At 40.0% G+C, this 27206-nt stretch overlaps 2 protein-coding genes across 2 annotated transcripts in view; both read right to left on the reverse strand.

Moving 5' to 3' along the window:
• The window catches only part of LOC114363140 (oxysterol-binding protein-related protein 6), a 56116-nt gene that overhangs the window by 27667 nt on the left and 1243 nt on the right, over positions 1-27206 (reverse strand). Inside the window, exons 2-14 of the mRNA XM_028318782.1 lie at positions 24718-24813; positions 15661-15817; positions 14302-14431; positions 13592-13804; positions 13283-13413; positions 12614-12805; positions 12472-12560; positions 12145-12268; positions 11272-11369; positions 5073-5165; positions 3887-4008; positions 2515-2649; positions 1682-1763 (exon numbers count right to left, since the gene is read on the reverse strand). Coding sequence (XP_028174583.1) covers positions 1682-1763; positions 2515-2649; positions 3887-4008; positions 5073-5165; positions 11272-11369; positions 12145-12268; positions 12472-12560; positions 12614-12805; positions 13283-13413; positions 13592-13804; positions 14302-14431; positions 15661-15817; positions 24718-24813 — 1662 coding nt within the window. The remainder of the gene's footprint in view (positions 1-1681; positions 1764-2514; positions 2650-3886; positions 4009-5072; positions 5166-11271; positions 11370-12144; positions 12269-12471; positions 12561-12613; positions 12806-13282; positions 13414-13591; positions 13805-14301; positions 14432-15660; positions 15818-24717; positions 24814-27206) is intronic.
• Positions 6314-9978, reverse strand: LOC114363147 (uncharacterized). The gene has a single exon (XM_028318787.1). The coding sequence runs from the start codon at positions 9926-9928 to the stop codon at positions 6350-6352; it is 3579 nt and encodes a 1192-aa protein (XP_028174588.1). The 5' UTR covers positions 9929-9978; the 3' UTR covers positions 6314-6349.

Raw genomic sequence — 27206 nt, forward strand, 5'->3', positions numbered from 1 at the left:
CATTGCCAACGAGTTCTGTTATTCATTGTCATTATAAAGGACATATAATAAAACATAGTATCATCATTTATTTATGAAGTCGGTTACAATGGCAGACTTTAATTAAGACAGCACTTAGTTTTAAGCACTTTTAGTTATAGTAATTTCATGTATGCGTGTTTGTCTTGTTGGTTGTCCTAATAAATAAAATAAAAAATAAAAAAAATAAACAAAGGTTTCCGTTTTGGTAACACCAAGGCTGGGTTGCACCATTCTAATTTAACTTTGACAAACGTCAAAAATCTGTTAAACTCCATACAAAAAGCACCGATTTATCGTTATAGTAAACCGTTAAAGTTAAAATCTTACTTTAACGTTAACAAACGACAAGTCTGTGAAACTTCATACAAAAACACCGGTTATAGTTACGGTTAAAATTAAGGTGGTGCAACCATGGACCTATAAAAAAAGTCGGACGGATTCTCATCAACAAAATACTGTGACATTAGGATACACCAGCTTGCCTGTACGTACAGGCCGGCACGCACACATTCACACCCTGTTACACCACTTCGAGTGCAAACTTCACACAGTTGACACATTTAAGCAGCGAAAAAACAACACGAATACGACATGTCTTGTGTGATGAAATTGTGTAAAAACCGTTCTGTTCGAACAAACAAAAATTAAGGAATTACATTTCACAGGCAAAATAATAATCCAATCACTTATTTCCCGACATTAAAATATTGAAATTAATTGAAATCAAACGTCATTCACTCGAAAAAATAATACGTCAAAGACCAGTGTTCTCAGTTATTTACGTGGGAAAATTACCCGAAATATGGGAAATTAATAATGATTTTAGGACTTTTTAGTCATGTATTACGCATACTATGGAAATAAAATAATTTATCATAATAATTGCGTTTTAATGGGATATATTTTCATGGGCAAATTTGATCCTTCCCAAAAATGTGGAACTGCGAAATTCAAATTTTCTTACATTGATTGCAAGTCAGTGTCAGGTTGTATGTTAAAAAAAATCTATCAGAGATAATAATAATATATTGATGATGCATAAGATTATGATTATAATGTACACAAGATTCGTAATTTGTAACTGCGTGAATCATTTTTGATCAACATTATGTACATACCCTGACACACTGACTTGCAAACAATGTAAGAAAATTTGAACATTGAAAATTTCGCGCCTACCTCAACGCATACACCTTTCATCCTTTTAAAATGGCACGGAATAATTCTGTCTACATTTCCAAGTAACATCTGCCGATCTATGATTTTCTTAAAATAAATGGGTAAAATGTTTTGGCTAACATGGCATCCCTAAATTCACTCACACAATAGACAAACGCCAAAATTTTGCGTCACAGTTTTGTTGTAGCCCGAGTTCCGTCCGCCTTTTTTTATAGGTCCATGGGTGCAACTGAGGCTGATAATTAAAAGGGACATTAATCTTACTAATGAAATGAAAGTTGAACACTAGATTAAAGTGACGTTTAGTATCGAAAAGTTATTTTAAACTGTTCAACAAGCGTGTAAATTTTTATAAGTGAGTTAAAAGTAACTTAAAAATATAGATAACAGAGCTCGTCAGCAAAAGATCTAACACTTCCACGACTAACAGAGACGAGAAAGAGTAAAAAGAGTCGTATGTGTACGCATTAAGGTCGCTTACCGATCGGCAGCGAGGCGGCCGAGTTGGGCACGGACGACGCTCCGCCCCCGGGGGAAGGCGGGGCCGTTAGAGCTGAGAGGGCCTGTGGAGGGAAAAGTTAAAAACACATGTTAAAAGAACACACAAATATATGATATACCATATGGTTTTTAACGGCGTGATTTTATAACCAAGTAAAACTAATGCGAAAATCCGCACTGCCGCATTTTCCCGTGACTCCCGCGGTTTACCGCTTGCGGGAAAAAACCGTAGTGCGGACTCAGCCTTAGAGGTAAGATAGCCAGTTCCTCTGTGGTTGAGAACTCCGGGTGAAGATAGCTTCTATCTTCGGCTTGATCATCACTTTCCATTAGGTGAGACACAAGCCAAGAGCTTCTTCGTTGTGGATAAAAGACATACATAGGCCAATATTTTATATTCCTCTCTTTTGTGTCACGTAATCGGGTAAAAAGAACTATGCAAATATATTGACAGATTAACACAATATTATAATGAATTTTATGAATTGTTTTTTTCCTTTTTACGATCTGTCAATCGCGATTTCCCCATATTTTTGTGTAGCAATAGGAACCTCGGCAGTACAAATTAAGATAGTCAGTTACACTGTGATTGAGGATTTCGGGTGATGCTTACTTTGTCCTTGTTAAATTAGAGAGTTTTCCTCATCAATCCCTAATTTTTAAGTAATCCCTATGGTAATACATAACAGGTATTTTGTTCTCATAGGGGTTACTTAAAAATTAGGGATTGATGGTGAAAACGGGCATCATGCTCCTATAGTGAAGTCTAAGTGACCTGATGATGATGATGATGATTTCGGTGATAAAACATACCATATGCGAGCTGGACGGGTCTATATGTGGCGGGGCGAGTTCGACGGACGCACACTTGCTGTTGGACTTCTTCTTGCGGAGGCCGAACTTGCGGCGGTCTTTCTTGACGTTTGGTGAGGCGCCCTCCAGCGATACCTGGCGAGAAAAAGAAACTTGAATCAAATCAAATCAAAAATGACTTTATTTGTTAGAACCATTCTCGCTTTAGATCAGGTGAGATGCAGGCCAAGAGCTTCCTCGTTGCAGATATAAAATAAGTAGTATTTTTTACAGTGGGCATGGCACAAAGCTCGTAGAGCTGACGGCCGCTGGGGCAGGAAAGTTCTTGAGTGGCGCCCACGAGCTGGAAGACGTAGTGTGGGCAGGCCTCCCACTAGGTGGACCGATGATCTGGTGAAGGTCGCGGGAGGAGCGGCGCAGGACCGGTCTTTGTGGAAATCCTTGGGGGAGGCCTTTGTCCAGCAGTGTACGTCTTTCGGCTGAAACGAACGAACGAAGTACTTTCAATTCAAATTTTGATCTTAAGCTCTTCGAGAAAAACATTTGGCAAGTGCTGAGTTAGGTACCTATCTATTTCTACATGTTAATTTATAATACTCTACGTCAGGTTGGAAAGAACGTTCTATGTACGCATACAATAGTGAATCTAACCTACAATATGATAAGACGTCATTTGGCGTGAGGGTTTCTATTTTATTTTTATTATTTAACTAAAATCATACACTACAGTCATACTTGTCATGTTTATACTCGTATGCCGATACGTAAGTTAGTAGGATGGTACAAAGGCAATCCATTACCGAATACAGAAGAACTAAATACTTATAAAAGTAATTGATATTTACAGAACGAACAGAAATGCATCTTCTTATTGCACGGCTATAAAACATCAACTTCGACTTTGGCTATCAATTGCATCTGGAAAATTAATAGAATTACCTGAATTAACAGAATAACCTTATTTGAAACTGTTACATTACATTAAACAGTTAAGCGGGCTTAAGGATTTTTAGCTAGCCACAAATTGTCACTTGCTGTTTGAAGTTTCGCGGTACGTCACAAAGTGCTACACTTTTAAACACGCCTTAACGTCACGGCCCACTTCTTTTGAACATTGGCGCCCTTTATCTCTTGCAATTTTCATTAGTTTGAAAAAGTGAAAAACACGTGTCGAGTATTTTTTGATAAGTTAACTGACGGACTAATGCCCGTTTTCACCATCAATCCCTAACTTTTAAGTGACCCCTATGGTAACACATAACAGGAATTTTGTTTTTGTAGGGGTTACTTAAAAATTTGGTATTGATGGTGAAAACGGGCATAATTCAAACTCTTGCTTTTTTACCCACGAAACATTCCTATTCTTACTCACATCAGTGTCATGGTGGACCTGCTGCTGCAACTCCAGCGCTTCCAGCAGCCGCTGCAGCTGCTGCACGGACAGCTGAGCTTGACCCAGCTCTCGGGACGCGTTCTCGAGGGGGCCGCCCGATTCTGAAATGGTGTATTGTTATTATTATTTGGTACTTGGGACACAGACCAGGATCAGTCGTTGCGTGTAAATCTTTATAGGAGAGGCCTTTGTCCAGCAGTGGAAATCCTTTGACTGAAACGATTTGAACAAAGGTACTCCTCCAATTGTTTCAGATTGGTAAGCTTGAAGAGGCCTGCATTCAGCATCTTTATGAGGTCATCTGTCCGTGGCGTGTCCACACATGCCGCCGGCTTTCAAAATGCCTTGCCAGTGTGCCGTCCTGGCCGCCGGTTTGGCCGCCGGCCGTGCCACCTGGCACGTGTGGATGCGCCATTAACCTTGACTATTTTATGACAAAAAACTTAAAAGAAAATCATAATGTATCAAGCACCAAAACTGACTGACAAGACAAGAGTTAATGTATTTGGGTTTATAAGTTGGCGCTACTGTAAAAAGGTACCGTTAAGCATTACTGGCTAAGACAGTGGCGCCAACTGGTGAAGACAGAAGCGGTAGGTCAGTTACACTTGCATTCACCAGGTTGGCACCACTGTAGAGTTAGGTCCTTTCAGTCGCAAGTGGCGCCAACTGGTAAGCGCAAATGTATTTTTATTAATGAAATCTGGCAATTACTAAATAAAGGGTCAGGGAAGCTTGCATAGGTAAATAATAATCTAATAACAATAGGGTAGTTGACACCACCAATCAATTCACATGCTTTTTATGAGCTATCAAAAAGCGATGTCCAAATGTATGACAATTGACATCAATATGTCAAACCTAAAAAATCTTAATTTACTTATAATTGAGACCTGACTGGGTCTTTACAATTTTGGGTTCTTTTACAGCTGTATCTTGGAATTACTGATCAATGTCAACTACCCAATTTTAGTCCCGGTTTCCACCGAGGCGGAGCAGAGCGCAGAAGTGTTTTGATTAACTAATCAGACGTCATTATTTCCACTTCTCCGCACAGCTTTGCTCCGCGCCACAAATTCTTTAGAAAAATTTGACGGCTCGACACTTCTCTTGCTCTGCCTTGGTGGAAGGGCCTTAGAATAGCATTTTACTCATCCATCCATACCTATGATCCAGCTAGCCAGCCGTCCGCCAGGGGTGCCAGACACGAAGCCAGCTTGGGGCCCCCGAAGGGGCGGCGAGGTGGGGCTAACCAGCCCTACAATGAAACACATGTAGCGAGCAGGAGGGCTATGGACTTTTGATGCTTTTGACTCATAAAACTCATATTTTTTTAATAGAATAGAAAACGTTTTATTTGAAATAAAGGCATACAAGCAGGCAGACATAGATACATACAGAGAGAAATACACAAGTGGACAGAACTGCTTGTGCCCCTCTGACAAAAAAGCACCCGCTCAGCGTACATCAAGACCGCCAGGGCTTGTCTTGAAACTGATTTTTGCAAGTAGCCTTTTATAAAGCACTTTCACACGTCCCAGTATTAACCCTACCACTGCTTCAGGACGATAAATGGGGCCAGTGCTGAGAAACAGCGAAAAGCAGTTACATTTGTCTGTTTTTGAACAGTTTTATGTTTCTGCAAGCAATATACTACTATCTCGTATTGAATTTTGTTTTTGAGATAGAAGATAGCCGTGTCTAATATGTATCAGAAATATAGTCATAGTTTTTTTCCGCAATTTAAAGCGCTTTTACGCCTTTTTGTAAAGTTAATAACTCTCTTATTAATTGATGAAAAAGTCCATAGCACTCTAAATAAATGTGCATGAGCATCAAACCAAAGGGGGTATTTCAAAACCCAATAGAAACATGAATAACTTCAAAATCATTTTCGATTGAGTTTTACAGCAAAAAGCTTGTGAATCAATATTCACTAAAATACTTAATTTTCTAGCAGTAAAAAGTTAATCTCACAAGCTTTTTGGGAAGAAAAATCTCATGCATTCAAATGGGGGTCAATTCTAGAAGAAATATACCTACCACAGTTCTATAAATGGGTTTTGTCACGAAAAAAGCATGTGTGAAGTCTATATTACTTTCTACATAAGGAATTTTGTAAAGTATGACGAATCGACAGTAACCCCTATTCTCATAATCTAATATTAAATAGAAACCACACTTCGGACATGAAATCAAAACTATACCCACTAATGAATAACCTACTAAAACTCTATCTATAGGTACTACAAGTATAATCCTACAAAAATCAAAAATAGATTTAAAATGCTACTCCTTTGACAAAAATCTCTTCTACCTATTTAGGACTGTCTAAGGTCTAACAGCTAATCATAGAATTTTGACATTTACAGACTATCATTTAATCTAACCAGAACAAAATACTATTTTTACGATTGAAACTAGACTATTTATTTGGAAAGTCTAACCAGAACAAAAGGAAGGCTCGCTGTTGCATCGATATATCGTTTTCAAATCGTCACTCTGCTCTCTCGTCACAGACAACGAATCCATCATCGAATTTGATTTCTGCAGCGGTTCCTTCGCGCCCAAAAATACGTGGTACACCTTAAACTCATTGCACGCATTGTATTCGTTCGCTTTTACATCTTTACTGTGTCTCAATATTATTTTGTCTGTCTGCGACTGCGTAGAAACCCTTACCGACGGCGATAAAGCATTAATACCTTTTACCAACTCTTTTCTAACACAGATCACAGCATTCCTGTTAGATATTTTTGGGAAATCCCTCTCAATGGTCACCAGTTGGACATTTTCGAAATTCTTTGCCGGCGCAATCGAAAATTTCGGTTCAGGAGGATCCAAAATAGTTTTGATTATTGTACTCATCGCACAATCTTTGGTTGATACCTTTTTAGGCCATACTGGACAGGATACAGCTTGTTCAGTCGTGACTTTTTGATTCGGCATATTTTGTAAAGACTTGGATTTTCTGCCTAAATGCTCTTTAGAAAATCCTATGTGCGAAATTGATATTTTTAGCTTCACTTCGTTTGTCTCTTGTACCTTTTCTGTTTGGACTTCTTCAGTTTTGATATCGTTCTTCAAAACGGTTGTGCTAATAGATTCATCAGTGAGATTTTTCGTGGTTAGTAAAATATCAGAAGTCTTCACAGATACTTCTTGAATTTTAGGAGGATTGTTCATTGTTTCGTTGAATTCAGCTTCATCAAATTGAGTTCCACGGTCATTTGGTTTGAAATCGTCATTGTATATGCGACCTAACAGACTCAATCCTTGGATATTGCATCCATTGCGGACGACTTTTTCGTGTTTCTTTTTAAGCTTTAAAAACAAAGCATTTAGGTCTTTATACAGACTTGGAAGATTCTTAGAGAGAAGCGTAAGGTTTTCTAACAGTAAAAGGATGAACTTTTCATCTATAACTTTAGGAGTGGGTTGTTCAAACACCGAGTATTCTTCAGGGTATTTGGTGCTTGAAGACTGAATTGGTGAACGAATCTGAGGTCCCAGAACCAAGCCATTGCTGTGCTTTAAATGCACTTTCTTCTTCTTTTGTAACGGAGTTGAAACAGTATTCTTCTTGAAAGAAGAAACGATGTAACAAGACGTGTCTTCGTTGTCTTCAGGATAGTCTTTTTTGAAGAAGTTACTGCTTTGGAAAGATAGATCAATAGAATGCTCGCTTTCATGTACAATATGACAGTAAGGTCTAGACGATGCGTTGCTGCTACTTATGTAGGGTTTTAGTTCAATCATGTCTTTAGGACAATTGGGATCGTAGTCATACAAGTTTTGTTTATAGCTTACATCGATTGGTTCGAAAATTTTCTTCAAAGAATTGTTATCCAAATTCTGCAACCAATCGTCGGAATGGGTTTGCGGCGTTAAATTTTTACTTTCATTGCAAAATTTCAAACTAAGCTGACGTTGGGATTCTCCAAAATTTGGCGGCTTTTCTTTAAGTTTAATCGTGATCGACATCATTCCTTTAAGTGACGGATCACTGAACATCGATATGTGCTCCAAATCATACTTGGACAGGTCTATAACGACAGAGTTTTCATCATAATTTTCACGTATAAGATTTTTCCCATGATACTCTTTTACTGGTCTTCCTAATTCATCTTTGGGTACGTTATTTTTGTCTCCTGTTGATTTATCGTTATTATCAAAGTTTTTAGGGTCGCCTTTGCCGACTTTGGAAAATATAGTTGTGATTTTATCAAGAATATCTTTTAGGTACTGTTCTCCAGGATCTGCAGTATTACTCAGTTGATTGGCATTGTCCCCAAAGTTGGTAGTGGTGATATTTTTGGATATTTTTCTTTGGACTGATTCTGTTTGGACTTCGCACATAGGAGGTACGTTTTTGTTGCACTTTTTATCATCACTCGATTGCGAACTGCTGTGTGTCATACTCTTACTACTTTCATTTAGGAGTACGCTTAAATAAGCATTTAAGAGTTCTTTAGCAACATCCGGTGGCATTGACGTTTCACTAATAAGGTGATTAATAGTTTCTTGTATTTTAGGCAGTTCCGATGAAGAATTAGATTTGTCTAGACCTTCGTTTAAATTGTTCAAGCCAGACCTTTTAGATAGTTTCTCAAGGTTGTCTATGAGTCTTTTGGTTATTTTTATGTCTTTTTCTCTACTTTGGTTACTGCGCACTGTTTCACACACGTACACTGTGTTCTTAAGTATTCTTTCAAGTTCTTGTATTCGACGCTCTTTTTCGAAACTTTCTGTGTCTCGTTTAGGGCTGTGACATCTAATTGCTTTCTTTTCTAGTTTTGGTTTTGGCAGATTAGATTTGGGAGCTTTAGTAGGCATTTGATCTGCGACTTCATAGTCGTTTATGAAGTCACTCACACCGTGAAACTGAGTTTGCTTTGTAGCATTTTGCAGAAGAAAACTGGACAAAATTTTATCTTGTGTAAAGTGTCTATTTGATGGTTTATGTACTGATTTGACACGTTTCATCGCCTCTTTGAATTGTTCGCCGCTTGTATTTTTCAGCCAATACTCTAAGAGTGATCTAAATAGCATTTTTACTGGATGAACATCTGTTTGACTGAATTTGACATTGTACAATTCCTTCACGACTTGACTAATGTAGTATTTGAATTCGTTGTTATTAGAATTGCGTGTTATTTTATGATTTTCGAATAGTGAAATCATAAGGTGTTCAGTTATTTTGTCATATTCTGACACTGACATTAGATCTTGTAGTGATTTATGTTCTTTATCTTCAACAGCTTGTACTTGATTGTGTTCTTTGGGAATGACGTCACCGCCTACACCGCGATGGAAGAGTTGGTTAATATCCTTGTTAGGACTCTTTGCTCTATGTTTCTTGAGTAACAAACATTTGCTCAACGGTTCTTTAAGTTTCGGCTCATCGACCATATTTTTGTATTTGACCAGATTAGTGCACTTTTTGCTCTTCTTCATTGGAGGTTCTGTTAGGGAGTTTGCTGTATTGCGTTTTTTTCGCGAGAAAAAGTAATATGTAGTAGCTGGTCCAGTAGTATCTGTATAGGCTTTCTTTTTGGTATCTTTTGTCTCTGTCTTTTTGATAAGTTTTACCTTTTTCGCACACGTGCATATATTGTGAGAGTTTGATTCCAAGTCCGTGATATGCATCTGTTTTTCAGCATTTGTGCTGCCAGAAACATTTTTCACGCGAACGTCATTTATGTTTAATCTCGTGAAGCAATTCATAGAGCATAGACTACGGTTATAGTGATGTGGGTCACTGAACTTTTCAACAGCGTTAAATCGCCTTTGGAAGTTGAAGAACACTAGCTTTCTTTCTTTATTTTGGAAATGCCACTGAAAGGGGTTCTTCAAGGGGTGGTTTTTGACTACATATTCTGCTTTCGGAGTTTGGGACGAAGGGGAATTGCTGGATTCGGGTATATGGGCATCTTCGGTGGAAGTCAAGGTAGAAGTTGCGAAACTTATACGGGATGTGCCTAAGAAAGAGATAGAAGATGAAATAGAGAGCAAACGCATTCATGACAAAGTTCATTCAAAACATGTTGTGGATACTTTGAACAGCTTTTAGTTACTATAGATCTAGCGTTTAGCTCAGTTAGTGCCTAAGGTATGGGAGGGGCACGGGAGGGTGTTTTTGTGACGGTCAAACGCCAGCGAGACTTCAGATTTGTATGCTCTGTCACGCAAAAATACACTGGTCATCATAAAAATCGACCCACCCGCGACAAGCACTTTCAAACGTATGCATCCCCACTTCCCACCAATATTACTATACTATATTACCATTTAAAAGCCTAGTTCTAAACTTCATTTCATTAAAGGAAAGGTTTTTACCCCAAAAATGTGTCTGTAGAAGAATCCAGAGTCACTTCTTCAAAAAATAGGTAGTTACGCTTGAGCCAACTTTTATGGCTATAAAACTGTTAAGTTGGAATTAATCGCTATCCATCTGTTAAAGAGGACACGTGAGATCATTATTAATTTGGTTTTATAACCATAAAAATTGGTCTAATTGATCCCAGAGGTGAGCCCAAAGTGAGGTCTTTTTTCAAGTTTTTCAAGTCACATTTATTGTATATGTTAATCGTTTATTAGGAAATTAAATGTGTTTTTCTTTAAGGATATTTATTGGGCTTTCAAATAACACCAATATTGTTGGGGCACCATGATTGTGTCAGTAGAAACGAGTTTTCCTGTAAAACGTAGGTGGGCCGATTTTTGTGATGACGAGTGTATGTCAAAATCACCCCTCCCGTGCCGCTTCCATATTTCAGGCGCTGACCCAGTTAAGCGTAAGTAAGTAGAATATAAGTATCAGTGATTCTTTTACAAAATCAGTGAGGAGCTGTTCAAAATACCACCACATTCTACCAAGGAACTCTCAAACACGCATGCTTGGCCTACCAGTCACACTATGCTATCAAAACCATTACACACTGTGTGTTTACCATGAGTTTACGCTAGGTGTGCTCGCTAGCGAATACGTCAAAAAATCTATGAAGACTTTAGGTCTTGAAAATAGCCGCTAGGGGCGCTGTACAATCTGTCATACATTTAATGTAATTTTTTTAATCTTCCAGCGTCTTGGCCTACTTTTAGCTTGGTCCATGGCCCAAGTTGCTGGTATGATTTTTTAAATTAGAATCATAGAATGGACCCAGTTTCTGGAAGAAAAAATATTTAAAAATTCAATCCGGTGACTTGGCCAGTGGAGTTGGACTTGGCAAGCTAAAAGTGGCCCAAGACGATGGAAATCTCTCTGTAAAATCTGTCAATTTAATGTAATTTTTTACGCAGTCGCTAGCGAGCACACCTAACGTAAACTCATGGTAAGCACACTGAACTATGTTTACACTTACGGGAGGAGGTCTCTGTGGGAGGTAGGTCCTCTAAAGGCGCGTGGATCTTTGGCACCGACTCCCGCGCACCAAACGTTAGCAGATGCTGGCGGTACAGTCTGGAATAATGTTGGCCTTTTAGTGTTGGTTGTTGTGAATATATTTTGAACTTTATTGGGGATCGAATCAGGAATGAGGAGATCCGTAAGCGAACCAAAGTCGCTGACATAGCCCGACGGATTAGCAAGCTGAAGTGGCAATGGGCAGGGCACATAGTACGCAGAACTGACGGCCGATGGGGCAGAAAGGTTCTGGAATGGAGGCCGCGTACCGGAAAACGCAGCGTGGGACGTCCACCTACAAGGTGGACCGACGACATCGTAAAGGTAGCAGGGAAGCGCTGGACGCAGGCCGCTACCAATCGATCAACATGGAAAGCATTGGGGGAGGCCTATGTTCAGCAGTGGATGTCCTATAGCTGAAATGATGATGATGATGATGATTTGGGTACAATAAGACTCTATACTGGTTGGAGGGAAAAAATCATTGAAAGAACTAAATAAAAGTGGACCTTATCGCGTCAGATAGAAGACTCATTTATCTGTGCATTTTCACAAATCCCGTGATAGTGGTACATGCTTGTCTATGTCGATGCGTCGGCGCCGTTTTCACTGTCAAAGGAATGTGGTGAACCCTTGTAGTGTGGACACTTGCAGCCTAGAGCGAAAGACATGAAACTGTTGTGTCGTACCAATGTCGATTCGACCTTATATTGCCAAACAGAAGACTCATTTACCTGAATATGTCCTGCGTTTATATTGATGCGCCAGCGCCGCTTTCTCAAAGAGATCGGGACCTTATTGTGTTAGATATGAGGTTTATGTTTTATTTTACCTGTGCGCCTTCAGCACGCTCAGCCAAGTCCGGAAGACGTCCTGCGTCTTCGCACGCAGGTGGTATATGAACTCGTCCGCGTCTATATCGATGCGCCGGCACCGCGCCTTTGCGACAGAGGAATCTGAATATTATCGCGTAAGAAATAAGACTCATTTAACTGTGCGCCTTCGGCACGCTCAGCCTTTTAGCGCTCTGGTGGTATATGAACCTATAATCGTCTATGTTTAATGTTTATGCGCCGGCGCCGCTTCTACTGAGCCAATAGAATTCGTGCCTTATTGTGTTGGACAATAGGTTTATTTTACCTGTGCGCTTTCAGCACACTGAGCCAAGTCCGGAAGACGTCCTGCGTCTTCGCATGCAGGTGGTATACAAACTCGTCCGCGTCTATATCGATGCGCCGGCGCCGTTCTCTTTTACACAGAGGAATATAGACCCTATATGATCAGACATAAGACTCATTTACCTGTGTGCTTTCAACACGCTCAACCAAGTCCGGAAGACGTCCTGCGTCTTCGCTCGCAGGTGGTATATGAATTCGTCGGCATCGATATCGATGCGCCGGCGCCGCGCTTTCGCCGAAATGACTGAGAGACCCACATCTACGGAACCGTGCAGGCGGCCTCGGGCCACGCCCATTGTGTCAAAGGAATGTGGACTTTACCACCTTCAAAATAAGACTCATTTACCTGTGTGCCTTCAGTACGCTCAGCCAAGTCCGGAAGACGTCCTGCGTCTTGGCACGCAGGTGGTATATAAACTCGTCGGCGTCGATATCGATGCGCCGGCGCCGCGCCTTGGCCGAAATGACTGAAAGACCGACATCTACGGAACCGTGCAGGCGGCCTCGAGCCACGCCCATTGTGTCAAAGGAAAGTGGACCTTACCATCTTAAAAATAAGACTCATTTACCTGTGTGCCTTCAGCACGCTCAGCCAAGTCCGGAAGACGTCCTGCGTCTTCGCTCGCAGGTGGTATATGAACTCGTCCGCGTCGATATCGATGCGCCGGCGCCGCGCCTTGGCCGAGATGACTGAGAGACCCACATCTACGGAACCGTGCAGGCGGCCTCGGGCCACGCCCATTGTGTCAAAGGAATGTGGATCTTACCATCTTAAAAATAAGGCTCATTTACCTGTGCGCCTTCAGCACGCTGAGCCAAGTTCGGAAGACGTCCTGCGTCTTCGCTCGCAGGTAGTATATGAACTCGTCCGCGTCTATATCGATGCGCCGGCGCCACATCATTTGCGACAGACGAATGTAGACCTAATGACGTTGGATAGAAGGCGCATTTACCTGTGAGCTTACAGCACGCTGAGCCTCTTAGCGCGCTGGTGGTATATGAACTTATCCGCGTCTATATCGATGCGCCGGCGCCGTGCATTGACGACAAACGAATGTGGATCTTATGACCTTAGACAGAAGGTTTATTTTACCTGTGAGCCTTTAGCACGCTTAACCAAGTCCGGAAGACGTCCTGCGTCTTCGCACGCAGGTGGTATATAAACTCGTCGGCGTCTATATCGATGCGCCGGCGCCGCGCCTTGGCCGAAATGACTGAGAGACCCACATCTACGGAACCGTGCAGGCGGCCGCGTGCGACATCTGTTGGCGACCGCGCGTATACTAGTATACCGCCGTCTACTACGAAGAAACGCTGGAAGAAAGAAAGAACGCTTTGTAACTAACTTTACTTTAACAAACTGTATTAATCAGGGTCATCATGCATCCTGCAATGGACTTTAATAATATACGTTCGATATTAAACAACTTGCGAGTTTACATGCCAATTTAATCACAGTCGTAGAGGTATTCATAAATTATTTTAGCCACAAGACGTCCATTTCTTAGAACACAGGCCACTCCCAATGACTTCCAGATTAACCGGTTGGAAGCGGCTTACATCCAGCGCTTTCCTGCAACTTTTATAAGGTCATCATATCATAATAATATAGGTCTTTATCTTTGTTGTGGAAATCATTTGGGGAGGCCCTTGTCTAGCAGTGGACGTCATTTGGCGGAAAACAACGATCGAACGAATCATTGCAGACAAAATAAATTATTGCTTTACCAATCGAGGAATGCAGTATTCAAAAATGACCACGCATGATAGGTAGTTACTTCTCAGCAAAGTTATAAGTATTAATTAATTACCTTGTGCCATCCCTTGAGCGGCCATTTGCGCTTCTTATGCAGGTACCCGTTGAAGACGTCCGGCCGTTTCTCGAAGCGCTGGCCGTCTTTTAAGCCCTCAAGCACCTCCCATTCGCTGCCACGGCGACGGCTGAGGCAAAAGATATTAAATGGATTAAATTAAAAATGACAAATCAGCGCAGGCAGATTTTGTTAAGTTATTCTGTTGGTTTCGTTGATGAGCTGTTCAGGCTATCCTTCATGTTCCTGGGTTTCAAGAGAGTAAGCTTTCTTCGGGGACAACTCAACCTTCACTGAAGTTCACTGGTTGGGTTTCATTAGATGCTCAACTGTAGATAGAGGTTATAAACGACATGCATTGGTAGGAATACCTATTTAAATACAGTGCTTCTTCTAACAGGAGTAATCCCACCATACCACAGGTAGCGGAGTAACAGGTCTCAATCTCCTTCTCACTAGTTAGAAGATCGTGAGGCAGTGGTGTGAGATCTCTTAATTTCTCTAACATTAGAGAAGCTAGCCACGTCTCTCCCACACTTAATGCAGACTAGAGGGAAGATCCTGAGTGTATTTCTCCCTCATTCACCTCTCACCTGCGCGACTTAGTGATCCTGGTGGGCGGTGGCACCGGCCGGACAGCTCGATCGCCGCTGTCGGCGGACAGCGAGGCGGTTTCACCAGAACAGTCTACTGCTAAATGCTACTGACGGAAACTAGGGCAACAACTCTCTCATACTAGTGGGGAATCCTGAGGCAGTGCTGAGCGATGTCTCGTCTCTCTCTCACTAGAGGGGGAACCGTGAGGCAGTAGCGTGCGAGGTCTCTCTCTTCGGATCGTGAGTGGCTAGCTTTTATTCACTCTTACTAGGGGGAGGGTCTCACCTGCGGGTCTTAGGCCGGAGCAGACATAATTCCACCTAGCAACGATGAAGAGGCAGAGGTGAGAGTACTGAGAGCTCTCTTTTCCTCACATTACAGGGGGATCATGAGGCTGTGACATGTGATCTCTTTCTCAACTTAAAGGGGTCTCAATCGTTAAGCAGTTGTGACTTACCTGCGCGACTTGGTGATCCTGGTGGGGGGCGGCACCGACCGGACAGCTCGATCGCCGCTGTCGGCGGACAGCGAGGCGGTTTCACCAGATTCACCAGAACAATCCACTGCTAAATGCTACTGAAGGAAATTAGGGCAACAACTCTATCACACTATAGGGGAATCCTGAGGCAGCGGTGAGCGATGTTTCGTCTCTCTCTCACTAGAGGGGGAACCGTGAAGCAGTGGCGTGAGAGGTCTTTCTCTTCGGATCGTGAGTGGCTACGTGGCTAGCCACATTTCTCTCTCTTTTATCGTGACTTTTACCTGCGCGATTTGGTGATCCTGGTGGGCGGCGGCACCGGCCGGACAGCTCGATCGCCGCTGTCGGCGGACAGTGAGGCGGTTTCACCAGAACAGTCCGAGTCGGACGGCGCGCGCCGCAGCGCCGCCGCGCGTCCGGACGCACCACGTCGTCGCTCTCCTGGAAACGTACAGAAATAATAATATGGATTCAGTACTGGCTGAATGGTTCTGGCAGAGAATATGGGACCGCCCTTACTCTTCCCTTATGATGACTGAAACCTGTTTCATTCTTAACAGTATAGTCACCGAACGCACTCTCCTAGAATGGGACAGAAATATGGATTCAGTCACGCCCGGAAAACCCGTAATACGCAATGGGCAGGCCTCACACTATGGACCGACGACATGGAAGGTCGCTAGAAGTACCTGCATGCGGGCAGCACATGACCGTTAGTGGCCTTTTTTTCAGCAGTGTACTTGCTTTGGCTAAAATGATAATGTATTTAAGTATTGGCCGAGTGGCTCTGGCTGAGTAGATTGGGATTATCCCCTCATCCATACAAAGGATGACTGACACCTGTTTTTCACTTCTTACTCTATGGTTAGCAGGACACAGACCTACTCCGAACTAAGAGACGTCTTCATATACCTGACTTTTTGGTACACTGACAGTCTGACATAGTCACAAATTTTTCCCACCAACCTGTAACGGAACAAAGCAGCGAAGTGAGCTCCATATTTTTTTCCGAATGAGATATTCTGATCATACCTACTCCATCTCCGAACCAACTCCGTATACACTAACTGACATTCTAACTATTCGAGATTAGTGATGTCGCTCAATTCATTATCGATAGATGGGCTATAGTTGTCGATAAAACTATCGATAATCAAAAAGTGGTAAAGCTATTCCAATTTCTTTATGGACAATCCCTGTGAATCGCGTAGAGAGCCATGCAGTGAAATATTATCGATATTAATTAGTATTAAGGCATGACAGTTGTTACGCTACACTATTTTCAACGTGTATCGATAGCGAACAATATCGATGGTTTTAAACTATTGACAAAAACTTATTTCATTTTTGTTGATAATAATATTGTACGCCATCCAATTACTAAAATTGTTCATGTAATTTCTTAACATTTTATCCAATAAATATTTTGATCTATCGACAATATAGCATCACTATTCGTGCCATTGCTATGGTCACATCAACAATATTTTCATTGTGTACTAATTTGCGAATAAATTAAATTAGACACACTGGTTTTCAACGATACTGAGCCAGTGGTTTGTTTGCTGCTACAGAATAATAATTGCTAGAAGTCTTAGAGCAACCTAAAGCAAAAGCAACCCTGTTTAACGGAGATAGGGTACAATCTAGCTTGGCATGTTCAGGTTTACCCAGTATATGAAAATATGAAAAGCACGTGCAAGCAACAATGAGCTGAATTACATAACAAAAGGGCTGATTTTTCTTTGATTATTGAAGCTGACAGTGATATCACATTATTATTGGTGGACGGGGGAAAAGGGAATGTTACGTCATCCTTCATTAATGACGTTGTTATGATTCAGTTTCAGTATTAGAAGTACACAGGCTTAGATAGACCAATGGATAGTCAGAGAAAATCAGAGTAGAAATTGTTGCTGCAAAATAAACCTTTTACAACTACTTGAGTTATCAGTGTCAAGCTTGATATGCTGACGACTCAAAAAAGAATTAAGGCTGGGTTTGCACATCAAGAAACGTCAAAAATCTGTCAAACTCCATACAAAAACACCGGTTATCGTTATAATTACGTTTAAAGTTATAGTGGTGCTGGGTGTAACTCAGCCTAAGAATAGAGTTAAGGCATAGAGAACTCGGGAAAACTGGGTACTTTTTAGGGTTCCGTAGTCCTGACAAGGAACCCTTATTCATTAATATGTTAAAGCCTCAGGATGGGTAGCTAGGGGTCATTGGACAAAATTCTACGTGCTCACAGACCAGACTATAGCACGTGCAGATTGTCAAACTTGAGCTATAAAACAAAGTCAAAGTATCAATAATAGTCAAACACAATACATTTAGTACACCCAGCAGCACATAAACCCTATCCTACTAAATCAACCTTAAACCCTTTTAACAAAGTTCATCAGTCACAAGTAGACAAACCCGTGCGGTTGACTGTACAGATGGCAGATCAATCTAAACAATTTGGCTCTTATTCAGTTATAATAGGATATATTTTGCAATAAAAATGTACAGTCTGTCTGTACATTAACAGTGGCGAAGTGGCGTTTGTCTACGCGCCTTTGTTAGCTGAAATTATAGGGTTGCCAACCGTCCGGATTCCCGGGATTTGTCCTAGTTTAACGCGTCCGGGCGGGGTTTCATTTGTTGTCCGGGCATAAAAAATGTAAGTCTTAAGCCAATGCCTTAAGCCTAGGCGCAGACCACTGACTTATAGTCAGCCGATAGTTGGGCCCGATTCTAATTTGTATGAAGAATCGGCCGATACCAAATCGTTGTAATGTGCGCACTTACATACATCTTAATACTGATTAAAAGCCCGACCAACTACAAGTCGATGGTCTGCGCCTATCCTGCGTTGGATATGTTTATAAAAACCTGTTGACATATCCGAGTTCTTCGATCTCTTCGTATGTTTTTCTGATTAATTTCGTTGCGGGTCCAAACTTGACCTTAACTGGTTGGGTTTTTATTGGCGGTCAAGCTATAGATCCTGGCTACACAGGAGTTGCAGCGGTGGCAACAAATGGGAATAGTCCCATATCCGAGTTCGGGGCTATTGTTCCGTGTATCGAATATTGTGAATGCTCTTCATTTATTCAATTCGAAATATTTGTAAGTATGCACCCAAATACGGGGTAATATTAAGGGGTTAGAAATAAAATAAGGGAGTAATCATTCATACTATTTTAATAAAATTATTTTTGTTCCATCATGTTTATCCATTTTGAGTCGTTCTCTGTAAGCTTTTTGCCTTTCGGCATTGGTTTTTGGCGGCATTCCTAAAAAAACAAAAGAAGTAATCACATAAAAACGTAATCTAAATGATTTGATAATTTTTTGCTGGTGGCACTTCTGTAAAGCAGATAGTATCCAATCCTTTTGTTAATAACGCTCTATATTTATTGAAATAAATTAAGTAGTGAATATTACTATGGTTAGTCAGGTAATAACAGTATATACACTCAGCATTATGTTGTACTTTTTCGTAACGTAACGAAATTCGTAAAAAACGTAACGAAATATTAGACAAAATGAGATCAGAAACAAGTATTTTTTTGATAAAATTTGTTACAGCAAATATAAAAGCTTACTAAATGTTCGTACCACACGTATTACAAAAAATGGTTAAATGAAGACTTACCGTTCTATATAAAATCGCTGATTTTACTGCCTGTTACGAAAAAGTAATCCCACAAAACACACACGTTTTCACTAATTTTCGCGATAGATGTTATGGCGGAGACGTCAGGCCAACAGCCATTCAGAGTGCAGCTATTGTTGTCCGTGTAAAATAAATACGGAATTGTTCAGAAACCATGGGAAAGTAGAAATAAATCGTAACTAAAGAGTAAATAACGAAATAGTAAATGAGAGCGACTCATTTTGTTTTTTTGCTTTAAATTGCCAATTCATTATGACACCCCATAGAAAATCAATTTGATACAGAAACTGCGATTACTGTAGAACGATAATACAAAGAAATTTACAATAATTTAGTTACGTATCGCATTTTATGAAACAAAAATACATGAAAAAGCTAGGGTGGCAAACAGGTTTTTGTATGAAAGGTAAAAAAGGACTATTTTTAAAATATCTAAATATTTGGTAATAAGTAGGATTATAGCTATAATTCTTCGTTATCTTAAAGATTAATATTCATCCTTCAAAATTGTGTGTGTGTTTTTTTTGTGTGATGATTTATAAATATAAAACTTTTGAACTGTTTCAAAGCACACTTTTTTTTTTCAAAATGTACATTTTTTTTGAGAAATACTCAAATATATTTGAATTTGTGCTCTTCTTATTTATAATTTTACTTACTTTCATTTTGTCTTTATCGACAATACTGTTCATGTGATATTGCCCATTAACAGATGTACAGACAGACGACGAACGAAGCCTTACAAATAGGGTTCCGTTGGCACCCTTTGTACGAAACCCTGAAAACTTTTCAGTGAAGTTATGTCTGTTTGGCAGCTTTGGCAAGAGTTACTCGTAGCTAACCATTATTGGACGACCTAAAGTTGACCTAGATATTGCTAATCGTTTTGTATGGAACTAATGGAACCATACACTTTGGCTAGTTGCTTTGTTACTCTGTCACTTTGTCAAGTTAGAGACGAGGCCGTCTAATTTGCTTTATGTATTTTTTGGCAAATGTTAAGTAAACTTTAAAAAGTACATTAGTAGAGTTTTTACCAAACAAATAAGAATATGCGGTGCATGAGGTCATGTGCAGACAAAATTTATACCCTTGCCTAACCTACCTAGTTGAATTTTATCAATACATTTTGTAGTCAATTTTTATAGGATTCAAATAAGAAAGGGTCTAGTCACTAGTAGTCACATTCGGCAGATTCATATTATGTTCTGATTGCTCATATAATAAAGATTTTATTTTAACTATCACACTTATAAACTAACTAGCTTTCCGCCCGCGGCTTCGCCCGCATGGAATTTTGTCTGTCACAGAAAAACTTTATCGCGCGCGTCCCTGTATCAAAAACCGGGATAAAAACTATCCTATGTTCTTTCCCGGGACTCAAACTATCTCTATGCCAAATTTCATCAAAATCGGTTGCGAGGTTTAAGCGGGAAAGCGTAACAGACAGACAGACAGACAGACAGACAGAGTTACTTTCGCATTTATAATATTAGTTGGGATAGTTGGGATTGAGAATGAATACCGCGTCAGTCGTCTATTGAAAAATGCTATGTCCCAAACTCCTGCACAGATCCAGAAATTAAATTATGCAAAGGTAAGTTCGTGTGTACTGTGTACTCACTGCGGCACATATAAATCACGTATTGTACAGGTTTGCACTATTCGCACGGAGCGTCCCAGTTTTTAGGTCAGCTGCATTTTAATGTGCCATAAATGCAAACTTTTAAGGCACACAAGTTTAGGGTTGCCAGGTGTCCGGCTTTAGCCGCACTGTTTGGCTTTTTACGGACGTGTCCGGCCAAATATTTTTTCGTCCGGCCTTTTTAAGGCTTTTTATGTGGCTGCAGGGCCTTTTGAATAACGCAGTAGACACTGGCTAACATAAATATACCTAATGTTTCATGTAGGCAATGCCAAATTAACCCATAAGAAAATTAAGCAATTGCTAAGTGCATGACTGTTGAGAGACCAAAAAGGGTATAAAAAATTTGTTAGCACATAAAAATTAAGGGTTGTACGCCCATGAATATCTTTTAGGATAAAATTAAGAACAGAGTACGGCTTTTGGGTTTTTGGGCATGGCAACCCTACACAAGTTCCATCTAAGTTGGCCGTCAGTACGACATTATTATTTGCCTAATATAGGCTAAGTTGGAAAATTCTGCAGCATTGTATTTGGTCACGGTATATGAATAAGGGACTTGCGTATTTGGATCGCGAGCGTTGGTTGCGCAACACCGATTGGGTAGTAGACACTATTAACCAATGATTCGAAGGCATAAATTCTAAAAAAATACTTCATTTTAATTTTTAACACCCAATTATTTTAAGTAAGCCTATAAATATTTTTTTGGTAAAAATAATCGGCTAGAGCTGTGATAATCGAATGACTGTTGTGTTAGAGTAGGTACTAGCTTTTGCCCGTGGCTTCTCAGCACTGGCCCATTTATTGCCCTGAAGCAGTGGTAGGTGGTAGGGTTAAAATAACACAAAGATATGTAAAAGTGCTTTTTAAAAGCCTCTTTGCAGATAATAATTAATTATTTTTATGATTTGTTTTTACAATTTACTTTTATGGATCGTCATTACATCTATAAATGTCACTAACTGACTCATTCATCACGAAATCTCAGAAACTATAATACCCACAAACTTGATATTTGACAGGGAGGTTCCTTATTGGGTGTAGACATCCGCTAAGAACGGATTATACGAAATTCCACCGGTAAAACGGTGTACGAAATCACGAGCGGCAGCTAGTTTTATAATATTTTTAGGGTAGTTGGAGGTACATTTTCAAAAGAAGAGTCGTTTCAAAATCAGCTATTTAGGTAAATGAAGAACGTCCTGTGAAACTGTGTGCTTATGAAAATCTGTAAGCAACTTGGGGTGAGAGTATTTTTACTGCGGCATCATTTGTTGTTTTAGGATGTTGCTCTAAACTTAGGGGGAATTGATATGAGCTGATTTGCATGTACAATATCAGATGGTAGGCTGTCCCTTTCTTCTTATCGCGATGTACCCTTTCTCGTTTGATTAGTGTCTGTAGTAAAATTCGGCGACCGTAATTTGTCTTCTTAATGACGCACACTATTTAAGCCTAATAGTAGTATAGTAACTATATCATTTGGACCTTTAGAGCCCTGTGTTAGGATCAAAAATCAACGAGCAACTAGGACTTGCTCGTCCGATTAAGGGTTAAAAATGCTTATATCGCTTTTGCGTTGATAAAAAAATCTATGAATAATTGTATGGTTTCTCTCAGTTTGGACACTACTTTGGTCATATTGTCCACACTAAGCCTAGGTGCAGACCATCGATTTTTAATCGGCCGATAGTTGGACACGATTTCAATTCATATGAAATTTAAATCGGTGTAATGTGCGCACTTCCATACATGCCCATACTGATTAACTGTCCGACTAAACTATCGGACGACAAAAAATCGGTGGTTTGCGCCTAGGCTAAACACTCTTCATCGTTTCCACTCTATAATCTTTTCTGCGATGACCTCTAAGCACTTTAAAACGCGTATTTACGATTAAAAGAAACATACAAACGAAAATAGAACCTCATCCTTTTTTAGGAAAGTTAAAAATGCGTCACTGCTTTGCCCAAGCGGCCTTACTTTGTTGAACCTGACAGATTTAATGAGAAAATTAACCGTGAAGCTCGTTTGTCTGCGACCAGATAGCGTCCAACATTGTTTTTGTTTTTGTAAAGTTAATTACTTACTGACTTCTACGAGTGGACTTTATTTGAAAGCCAACAACTTGAAATAATACTATTGTCATTGAACAACACATTTAGAAAAAAGCTATCTACTTTAACATATAGCCCTCCTATACAAAGTAACATTCATGGAACATTAAATTCCAAAATCGCTTCACGCAGCGAAGTTAGAAAAGTCTGAGCGAAGCGATTTCTAAATTAGAATTGTCACGTATTCTTTATCTAGTGGAGCTGTAGGTAAAGTTGAAGGTTACCAAAAACTGAAATGGTTTACCTTAAATTAAACTATGAACATGCCCCGATAGTGTTAAAAGTAAAGGCTCAATCAATACATATAATTAAGTTAAGTAGTAATGTATTGAAATATACAGGAAACATAATTTAAATCTTTAAATCTTGACTACACAGGACTGCAACAATGGTGGGAGCTACAAGTTGGATTATTCCTGTTACTCATACAAGTAAAGGCATGTTCTCGTAAGTATCCTGAAAATTGATTTCACAATCTGCCTCTACTTTAGACAACATAAAATTAATTACGTAATTACTCTTAAGTTGCAAATTAATCTGTCTTCATTGAGACAAAGCTCTACCAACCAATAAGGTTCTATTGTTTTCAGTTTCCCAAAACAAATGGCGTTATTTGTTATCAAGCCACAGAAATCAGAATAGGCTTTAACCACTACGCGCGCAGTTTGGCACACCCCGTCACGTGGGTCGTTGCCCCAGTTCTGCAGACCTGCAATTTGGACTAAATGGGCTAATTTTCGTGGCGAGACACGCTATAGGCTGCAGCTACGAAATTTTACGTATAATAGATTTTGTAATACCAAGCACAAATCGGTGTTCTTCCAATGATTTGGCCCATTTTTAGCTTGGTCCACGGGCCAAGTCGCTGGGTTGAATTTTTTGGGTGCTGGGTCGCTGGGTTGAAACAATATTTAAAAATTCAATCCAGAGACTTGGCCCGTGGGCTAAGCTAAAAGTGAGCCAAATCACTGGAAGACTCATCGGTAGACCAGGTTTAGACTATGGGTCTCCTATTAAACGCTACATGCGGCGTACGACGTCACCGCCAAACGTTCCATCGACGTCCCTAGTGTCGATCCATCGCCAACGTCTGAAGGTGACCACAAGAGTACATTTCTATAGTACGCATTGTGACGTGACCTATGGCGTGACCTACGGCGTTTATAGTAGACCAAAGCCTTAAAGAAAATACTGCGTAACTAAAAATTATCCCACATACGACGGTTTCCAAAAATAACTTCAAAACATAAGTTTCATGTCTAGACAGTAGTCTATACTCTTATTCATCAGACAATTAGGTCAACTTGACGAATACTCTAAGGTTTTGATTAATCCTCAAGCTAGTGGCATAAATAATATTGTTCAAAGGAGGTGCTGTGTTGTAGGAAAATGTTCAGAGCGTGTTAGCTACCACTTACCTACTTAAATTTAAGGCTAATAATTATCCTCATCACGTATTGATTGAGCTGAGTAAGGCTCCAATGTCAACTAGCTAAGACCCTTTTGACACTGGGATTTTTTAGTATCGATACAGTCGACATTGTCAGCTGTTAAACGCGCATTTATATCGCTAAAAAAACCAGTGTTTTGGCCTTAACTCTCAACATGTTGCAAATGTTTATTGGTTTTCAGCGAAAGTCCAAATTATAGTGAAAAATGTGGCAACATATGGGGCAGAAAAGTTCTCGAGTGGCGACCACGGGCCGGAAGACGTAGCGTGGGCAGGCCTTCCACTAGGTGGACGGGCAATCTGGTGAAGGTTGCGGGAAGAGCCTGGATGCGGGCAGCGCAGGACCGGTCCTTATGGAAATCTTTGGGGGAGGCCTTTGTGTCATTTGGCTGAAACGAACGATAAGGGACAAAGCCCTATGACGGGTAAAGTCCTATTGAGTAAAACAAATACACTCACGTTTGTTGTCGAGCCGCGACTCGGTGGCGGCGTGTTTCAGCCCGCCTTGATTCATCTCACTGATGCTGCACGAAGTCAACAACCATCTTAGCTCGGCTGTAACAAACAAAAATAGGCTTAGATTTAATGCTAAATGTACTTATTAACAAGGGCTTAGGGCTCCTTCATTCTAGTCGTTTTAGGACCGCACACGGAAATTTTTATGACAACTGCGTTGGAATAAATATGTCGTTACGTTACCAACACATAATGCATGGTCATGCAATCGTACGACTGATGTCCTGCTCAAAACTTCTAATTTGAGAGACCTCTTAAAGTTTAGACAATCTTAAATTTACCATAAAGTCCACTGATGGGTGAAAACCTCCCTTTACACCCTTATACAGTGTGTCCGGGCTTGTAGTGATCAAACTTTAATGGAGTAATCTATGGACAATTTTATCGATGAAAATACTTCAAATTTGGGGCTTGACCCATTCGTCGCAAAATTACGAGGATTTAAGTTTTTAATTTTTAGTTTTCACCTCTTCCTTCAAAAACAAGTGAAAACGTGGGTAACTTAACATTAATAAGCGAATATTTGATATCATGTGATAGTCAATAAAATTATCTATTAGTAGAAGTAGAAAACGAACACAAGTTTCATACATTTTATGGAAGTAAGAATGGATTGAATTAGAAAAAGACATGATTTTTTTCACTTCTTTTTCAGTTATTTTCCCACACAAGAAAAACCAGGTCGTTAAAGTATGTTTTATTTGCATTGTATTATTAGTATTTGAGCTATTCTACAAAACGAATGTAAATTTATTAGTCTACGTCTATTATTTTCGACGTAATTGTTGAACAAAGATACCCCTTCCCAGCCGGTTCCATAGCGCTGCTAACATGCGAAAATGCACTGCCTGAAAGAATCACACAACCTATTCCGACGCGCTATGGAACCGGCTGGGAAGGGGTATCTTTGATCAACAATTACGTCAAATTTAATAGACGTAGACTAATAAATTTACATTCGTTTTGTAGAATAGCTCAAATACTAATAATACAATGCAAATAAAACATACCTTAACGACCTGGTTTTTCTTGTGTTGGAAAATAACTGAAAAAGAAGTGAAAAAAATCATGTCTTTTTCTAATTCAATCCATTCTTACTTCCATAAAATGTATGAAACTTGTGTCCGTTTTCTACTTCTACTAATAGATAATTTTATTGACTATCGCATGATATCAAATATTCGCTTATTAATGTTAAGTTACCCACGTTTTCACTTGTTTTTGAAGGAAGAGGTGAAAACTAAAAATTAAAAACTTAAATCCTCGTAATTTTGCGACGAATGGGTCAAGCCCCAAACTTGAAGTATTTTCATCGATAAAATTGTCCATAGATTACGCCATTAAAGTTTGATCACTACAAGCCCGGACACACTGTATAACACTACAGCAAGCAAGTTTGTCTCGCTGTAACTAGGTCATGTCTGTCCTTTGGGTCCTATCAATGTTACATGTTTCAATTATCTGTAGTCGCTATTCAACAACCTTTACTTGATAACTTAAAAAGCTTTCGTTGGGCAAAAGAGACGCAAAATTTACATTTATTTCTGCTGGAAAAATGCGAATGGAAACTAAAAATGCGACGTCTATGGAGCTGAGTGTGAAACCAGCCTTAGATGACATCTGCTCGTGACGTCGCAGCTCCCAAACCAATGGACCGATTTGAACGCTGTTCATAATCGGTAGATCACAATATTTATCAGTAATCGAAACATTCACTGAAATAATAAAACTGATAAACACACAATACCATATTTGATTAAGGCTATACAAACATTTGTTTAACCGATTCAAACGATGTTGAGTATTCGATAAAACGCTCGTAAACATTTTCCCTGAGTTCTTATCGAGTTTAGTGTTAATTACAGGTGCCTAAATGGTTTTATTGCATGTAGAGATTTGGATCTCTATTTTATTATTTTGGGGTCTTGTGCATTAAGCAATAGTCATTGTTTTAGGCTGGTTTTAGGGTCACGCGGACCGTCCGGTGCGGACCCGCTCCGCACGGACAATCTGTATGAAGTATGAACTTCTAGGGAGCGTTTTACACTCGCGAGCAAAAGTATGGAATCACTTACATGAAGTTGTTTCCACGCGATCTTGTGTACTAACGAATTTGTTAGTAACAAAAAAAGTAGCACCATTTTAAAGATTAAATTTTTAACTTTAAATTGATACCAAATTCATTTAAATCACACCGGTATTTAAAAAGATATCCCGGCTGATGTGAAGCAGTAAGAAAAAAGACATGTACCAACTGTTTGATACGTCGCGAGTTGCGCCCTATTTACCCCGTATAAAAGCACGTGTTTTCGGATTTTTGCTTTCACACGTTGATCCATACACATCTCGGCTTCTTTTGGCACTTTACCTGGGATTCTACACCTACAGAAGCAGCACAAATCGTTGCACTGTTGCAAGAAGGGCTCAGCCAG

Source organism: Ostrinia furnacalis, unplaced genomic scaffold (assembly GCF_004193835.3).
Source record: "Ostrinia furnacalis isolate ACB-3 unplaced genomic scaffold, ASM419383v2 OfSCF7013, whole genome shotgun sequence".
Lineage (NCBI taxonomy): Eukaryota > Metazoa > Arthropoda > Insecta > Lepidoptera > Crambidae > Ostrinia > Ostrinia furnacalis.

Bases quoted from the DNA above. Each gene is read 5' to 3' on its own strand.
- LOC114363147 (XM_028318787.1), bottom strand. From the start codon at position 9,928: ATGCGTTTGCTCTCTATTTCATCTTCTATCTCTTTCTTAGGCACATCC.